Consider the following 7,309-nt stretch of genomic DNA (forward strand, 5'->3'; position numbering starts at 1 on the left):
GGTTGTTGTTTTAAACAACAACAACAACAACAACAACAACCAAAACCTATGACAACTCTTTTTACCTCTCCCCCACCCCAACCCCGCTCTGTCCATCTTCTTTATGTTACCCAACAGTCCTGAGAAACGTGGATTCCGTTTCAACCTCACTCCTCAGTTCCACGCCGCTTGCCCACGCCCACAACTACTTCTCCTTAGGAATGGGAATAAACCCTTTCTCCTATTCTGACCCCTTTGTGTCTCCTGCCCCTTCAGATCAGCCTCCCTGCCTAGACTTCTCCCCTCTTCATTCCAAAAAAGGTGCAAAAAGAGCAGCATTCTGTTTTGGTTTTGGTTTTTATTTTTTTTCGAACAAAGAGAAAACCTGGGCCTTGAAGCTTTTTCTCATGGAGCCTAAGCTCTTAGAGGTACCCCTGCGCTCATTCGCACATCATCTCAAGACTCCTCCGAGTTCATTCACCAGGCTGGGGACAGAACCGGCAAAAATCTTCCTGCTCCGCAAGTTAACTTGGCCTCGGCCGAGAACCAGAGGCCAGAGTGACGGGGTGCCATCTCGAGGTCCTGCAGCTTTTCCCTGGGGCCACAGACAGCAAGGTAGGGGCTGGGATGCCCCGAACCCGGGCTTGGGGAGAGGCTGTCGCGGAGCAGGCGCTCTAGAGCAGGGTCTCCGGGGTCTGGGGAACAGTCACGTGCTCCCGAGGCGCCTCTAAAACCCCCGCTTCTCCCCGCTCCTTCCTCCCTACCCCCACCACATCCCCACCGCCACCTCCAGGTGCTCCCCCTGCAGTCGCCGCCGCCGGGGCGCAGAAGCGACCGCGTTCCGGGAGCGGAGGCACCAGCACCGGCCCGGGCGCCCCGAGGTACCGGGTTCAGCCTCTCCCCACCGCTCCCTTCGGCGCGGGGGTGGGCCTGCAGGGAGGGGCCGAGGCCGTTTCTGGCTCGGGCAGAGAGTCGGTGCGGGGCCGGGGAGCCGCACCCGTCCCGGGTCCCGGGTGTAGTCCGGGCTCCCGAGAGGGCTAGTGGGGAAGCCAAATGCAGAGCGACTGGAAAAGTGGGGGTTTGGGGTGGAGGAACAGGCAATTGTTAGGCGTCAAGGGAGAGGGGAAGGGACCAAGCGGAATTCTTTGATTCGGGGCAACTACTCACCCGGGGTGGTGCAGGCGCTGGCCGGATCCTGGAGGAGTGTCCGGAATTCGCTCTGGGGCTGGATTGGGAGCTAGCTGGAGGGGGCTCTGCGGGGACCTAGTGCTTCCCTTGTGGGCGAGCCGCGAGTGCAGCCCGACGGAATCCGAGGCAGGGGGACCGCAACCCACCGGGTGTTCAGCTAGTGCACAGCCGTACCCGAGCTCTGGCGCGATCCTGGGGCGCAGTCCACCGGGCGCCCCTTGGTCAGTCCACCTGCCGCGCAGTCCCGCAGCTGGCCGCAGACCTGGAGGCAGCTGCGCGCCTGGATTTGCGTTCCTGTTTGCAAGGTGGCCTCATAGGACAAATGCGAGCAATACCATACATGGACACACCTTGAATTCCAGAAACAAGGAATTTTTTATCCCCAAGTTCACAGACCTTTAGTTTATCTTTTAAAGGAACTTAACCATCGTGTTGGATCAAAGTCGAAAGACTTTGCCAGAGACCATGGAATAGCCTGAGGCTCCCGGCAGAATTTTGAGCCGGAATGCAATTTCACATTTCAGATTTCTCAGGGGAAAAAAAAACTCTGCTGTTAGAATTAGGAGAGCGTGGTGCGAGCCTGCGTGTTTGTCAGCTGAGCAAAGCTGTATTTATCTTTCCAACTCAAATTTTGCCAGATTCTAGCTTTAAAAATAAAATCATGGGAATATCTGAGAATATGGAATCTCGCCATTGTTCCAGGATCATAGCAAAATAGGCAATAGCTGATATTTTATCATTGCGGGGGGGGGGGAGCATGTATTTTATTCTTTTGTGTGTGACTGTCATCCTTTGTGAAAAGATGTGCCTTATCATAAGACAGGGAATTATCCTAACAAAGGAACCTTATTTTAATATATTAGCTGTCTTTCAGTATCCTTTGTGTTCCCTGCAGTTCCTCCTATTCTTTTTAAGAACTATCTGCTTAACATACCTAAACTCTATTCGGAAGATTTCATTTGTCGTGGTGTCAGCTATAGATCGATTTTTATAAGAATATTATGATATCAGAAAAATACATAAGTCTACAAAGACATTGCTTTCTAAAAGTCACCACAATTTGGCAAAGAACTTTTCACTTTTTACCCTGAGGATTAAAGTTTGATGTTGCAGCCTGGGAATTCTGATGGTGGGAGCTAAAACTAGATACAAAAGAAAATGTCTAAGCAAACACATCAAAGGTTTCACACAGTCAATACTGAATTTCTTCTAACGTAATATTGCATTTCTAAAACTTTCTGGTTGCATTTCATAATTTTTCTAGCACTCTGAGATTAAAAAAGCACACATATTGCATTACTCTTATTATGTATAAAGTATTTATGTTTTATAAAATTGTACAGTGTTCATTATAACACTTGCTGAAAAGTAGATAGTTATTAAACAGATCTACATTTCCATTATAGGTTTGTTTATGGTTCTTTTCAGAGAAGTGAAGGAGTAAATTTAAGAAAAGAAATCCTTTGTGTGTTTTTTTTTCTTTCATTTTCTCTACCTTTGATTTTCAATTAAAAAAAAAATAAGACAAATCTTATTGGACAAATAATTCCTACTGTTTGAAATATCCCCTGGCTATTGTCAGGGAGGAAGAAATTTTTCTTAGTCCAAAGTTGTTCTAGTTGGACTAAGAACTAAATTTCCATGAGACAGATTAACAGAAGAAAATCAGATTTAGTTTCCTGCCTACAGGGAATCTACACAGGCATGGAAATTCCAAAGACAGGCAAAATGAGGTATATATGTCATCCTGAACTAAGGAGAGGGGTAAGGGAGAAAAGTCATTGGCAGGAAGGTGAAAGGAGATGTTTGGAAAATGAAGGTTGCCCTGTTGTGCGCATGTTTCTTAGGCAAAAGGGAATCTCTATAAATATCTCTTTTCCCGGTACAGGTCCTCTATCTAAATTTTTTTAGGCAGTTGGTGGGGAGGTCAGAGTTTCTACCTGAGTCTTTTGGGTCTTGATTATTTTCAGCTCAAAATAATCTACCTGCCACTGTGTGGCCCATCGTGGGTATCCTGCCTTTGGCCTCAGTACTACAAGATGGCACATTAAAAAAACAGCTTAGCATTCCCTTCCTTCCCCCTGGCCCCATTTGCAGTATCTCCAGTTGTAAGAAGTCACTGGAGCAAAGATTCACAAAATGCTCATTTAGTGTAGAGCATGTTATTAGGTGTGTGTATGTTTGTGTGTAGGTGGGATGGATTGGCCTGGAGCTAGAGGGAAAGCAGCACAAGGTTGACTGCAATCACACAAAAATAAAATGAATAAAAGAATGTTAAATGAGTGAATGAGCGTTAGGAGAGGGAAAAACGTAAGTAAAAACTTACTATGGGGTATGATATTAGTATTACTTCTACATTAACTTCAAGATATAACTTTTCCTCAGATGATATGAATTTATTCAATCTTTCTAAAGCTGAAAGTTATTTTCAATTTTTAAATTAAAAAATAAACAGGTAAATTTTGTTTTTTAAAAACACTAGCTGGTCAGTGGCTATCCTCACTATGATAATCTGGCACATCTCAAAGGACTAAGAATTGATCAAGGAATGACTTTGCCTTTGAGTATTGTGCACACATAGTCAATAGTACAGCTTGATAAACACTTAGTAAGTGCCTGTACTATAGACTAACTCCTGGGATAGTGTTTCTACATTTGAGAAGCTATTCTTGAGAAGCTTCACTGAAATATACATAAGCTAGATAATATTTAGGGTACTAGACATTTGTTTGAATTTTTCATTTTTCCGTAAATATTTATTTAGCACCTACAATGGTGGAGCTACTGGGTCATGTATTGTGGTAGATACCACAATGAATAAAGGGCAGTTTTCGGCTTTTCCATTGCTTTTTAATAGGTAAGGTAGGCTGCTATGTTTTTTAATTGCATTGCAAAGCAAATTGTGACATATAGCAGCAGAGAGCTATAAACAGAGCAATATGGGGGTTCCAAAGAGGAGACTCGCAGCCAATTGAGTGGACCAAGGAATACTTCAGGGCAGGAGACTTTTAAGTTGGACCTTGCTTGAAGTTGGAAACAAACCAATGTTTAAGGTAAGAGTATGTGACAACACCATAGTAATGAGCTATTGTAAATTAGATATCTTGAAGTTTTTGTATACATTTGCCTTTTCCTTCCCTTTCATTATATCTACATAAATCTAAAAAACATGATCTGCTATTTAAACCAAGGTAACACACCATAGAAATGATGATAGACTTAGAATTACTGTAATTGTTATTGGCTGATATTTGTCCTGCACTTGGAACCAATTAAAGACTCAGGAAACTTTGTTTAGGAGATTAATAAGGTATGGAAACAAATTTCAAAATTTCGTTTCCCCCTCAGTGGATTAATGTATAGTAGTCATGTAATTTTTTTAAAGTTGGTAACTAATGTCTTTTTATTCCAAGCAGAGCTATAATATGGATTTAGAACTCCAGGAGTTTTATAACAAGACCCCTGCCACCGAGAACAATACTGCTGTCACTCGGAATTCTGATTTCCCTGTCTGGGATGACTATAAAAGCAGCGTGGATGACTTGCAGTATTTTCTGATTGGACTTTATACGTTTGTAAGTCTTCTTGGTTTTATGGGCAATCTACTTATTTTAATGGCTCTCATGAGAAAGCGTAATCAGAAGACGACGGTCAACTTCCTCATAGGAAATTTGGCCTTCTCTGATATTTTGGTTGTGCTGTTTTGCTCCCCTTTCACACTAACCTCTGTCTTGCTGGATCAGTGGATGTTTGGCAAAGTCATGTGTCATATTATGCCTTTTCTTCAATGCGTGTCTGTTCTGGTCTCAACTTTAATTCTGATATCAATTGCCATTGTCAGGTATCACATGATAAAACACCCTATATCTAATAACTTAACAGCAAATCATGGCTACTTCCTGATTGCTACCGTCTGGACACTAGGCTTTGCGATTTGTTCTCCCCTTCCAGTGTTTCACAGTCTGGTGGAACTTCAGGAAACGTTTGGCTCAGCATTGCTGAGCAGCAGATATTTATGTGTTGAGTCGTGGCCATCTGATTCGTACAGAATTGCTTTTACTATCTCTTTATTGCTAGTGCAGTATATTCTTCCCTTGGTGTGTCTCACTGTAAGTCACACCAGTGTCTGCAGGAGTATAAGCTGTGGGTTGTCCAACAAAGAAAACAAACTAGAAGAAAATGAGATGATCAACTTAACTCTTCATTCATTCAAAAAGAGTGGGCCTCAGGTGAAAATTGCCAGCAGCCATAAATGGAGCTATTCATTCATCAGAAAACACAGAAGAAGATACAGCAAGAAGACAGCCTGTGTGTTACCTGCTCCAGCAAGACCTCCTCAAGAGAACCACCCAAGAATGCTTCCAGAAAACTTTGGTTCCGTAAAAAGTCAGCCCTCTTCATCCAGTAAGTTCATACCAAGGGTCCCCACCTGCTTTGAGATGAAACCTGAAGAAAACTCAGATGTTCATGAAATGAGAGTAAACCGTTCTATCATGAGAATCAAAAGGAGATCTCGAAGTGTTTTCTATAGACTGACCATCCTGATACTAGTGTTTGCCATTAGCTGGATGCCCCTACACCTTTTCCATGTGGTAACTGATTTTAATGATAACCTTATTTCAAACAGGCATTTCAAGTTGGTGTATTGCATTTGTCATTTGTTAGGCATGATGTCCTGTTGCCTTAATCCTATTCTGTATGGCTTTCTTAATAATGGGATCAAAGCTGATTTGATTTCCCTGATACAGTGTCTTCATATGTCATAGTCTGAATGTTTACCAAGGAAAGAATAAATGTTGAGACCGTCTAAAACATATTCACGAAAACTCTGTATGTAAGTTAAACAAAGTTTAGTAACATGAAATCGAATTTATGTAACAAGAGTTCTGGATTTGAATGTCAGTTCATAATATGTGGAAAATAACTTGAATGTATTATATATAATATGAGTTCATTTAGTCGTATAAAGTTGGTGTCAACGCAATCTATAATTTCACTTTAAGAAGTAGTTGTATCAATGTTCATTTCATCTTGTCTCGTAAACAAATGAATTGTAACTTTTGTTTAAAATAAAAGTTGTATCTAACCAACTCTGTATTTTTGGTTCAAAATTATAATAAACAAAAATATTTTTCCTGAGACTCATTTAATTTTAGATATGAGGCATATATATTATCTATTTATTTTCACTTCTACTTCATAGACTTCTTAATATTTAGTTTGGGAAAATACAGAAAACATTGAGTATGCTCAGCAAATCATAACAAATGATAGCTGTATACCCAAGTCATGATTATAACTGTAAGCAATGGGTACAGATTTGGCAGGAAAACACTGATTTCCTATTATCGATAATTGGTCAGATTGTTCATTTGCCCCCACTCTCTAGTAGCACACAATTAATTTAACAAATAAAAGTAGATTTTAAATCTTTTCTAGTCTTATACGACATTAACACTATCAAAGAAGATTGTTTTTATATACATCTTTTAAAATCTAAAATGTGAAATATAAATAGTATCTGTATTTCCAAATATTAAATAATTTAAAAATACTTTGAGTATCCACAGGGGGGAGAAAAAGGTTAAGTTTTTTGGTCAAGATACAGAATGATTGATAGACTCTGTGCTATTTCAGTACTGAGGTCTCATATGCTATCTTAGTAAACTTTACAATTAAAACTTTTTGTTTATTTCAGGTAGTTTTTTGAAAAACCAAGTCCCCGAAAATCATTGACTATTTTAACAAACAGCTCATATGTGCAAAATAACATTGCTGTCTTCAGTTCCTATAACTGATTTAACCCTCCCCTATATTGACTCCTGTCCACAAAAACAAAACAAAACAAAACAAAAACAAACAAACCAACAAAAAAATCCCACAATAAAACAAAAGAGGAACATTTTAGATTTGCAAATAGGTAATTCTGGTAGGTTTCTAATCTATTGAAAATCCAGACTCCAGGATGTTTTTCTTTCACACACCCTCCTGCTCCTTTCCTAGATGTTGTCTACACATGGGGGAAGCTGAAAATGGTGCTGGTCCCCATGGTGCCTTACGCTGACTCCCACTGAACTCCAGCGGAGGAGTAGTTCTCCTGCCTGGTCTCATGTCATGTCCACCTGTATAATGTACGGCCTGT

General features: G+C 41.0%; 1 protein-coding gene across 2 annotated transcripts; it reads left to right on the forward strand.

Annotated features, from left to right (window-relative positions):
* The first annotated feature begins 270 nt into the window (after positions 1-270).
* On the forward strand, positions 271-6,283 carry NPY5R (neuropeptide Y receptor Y5). 2 transcript variants are annotated; one of them, XM_045997242.1, is made up of 2 exons: positions 271-594; positions 4,584-6,283. In XM_045997242.1, the coding sequence occupies exon 2, from the start codon at positions 4,593-4,595 to the stop codon at positions 5,931-5,933; it is 1,341 nt and encodes a 446-aa protein (XP_045853198.1). In that variant the 5' UTR covers positions 271-594; positions 4,584-4,592; the 3' UTR covers positions 5,934-6,283. The 2 variants fall into 2 exon arrangements, with proteins under 2 accessions (XP_045853198.1, XP_045853199.1); XM_045997243.1 differs by lacking the exon at positions 271-594 and adding an exon at positions 758-860.
* Positions 6,284-7,309: the final 1,026 nt, after the last annotated feature.

Source organism: Meles meles, chromosome 2 (assembly GCF_922984935.1).
Source record: "Meles meles chromosome 2, mMelMel3.1 paternal haplotype, whole genome shotgun sequence".
NCBI classification, from domain to species: domain Eukaryota; kingdom Metazoa; phylum Chordata; class Mammalia; order Carnivora; family Mustelidae; genus Meles; species Meles meles.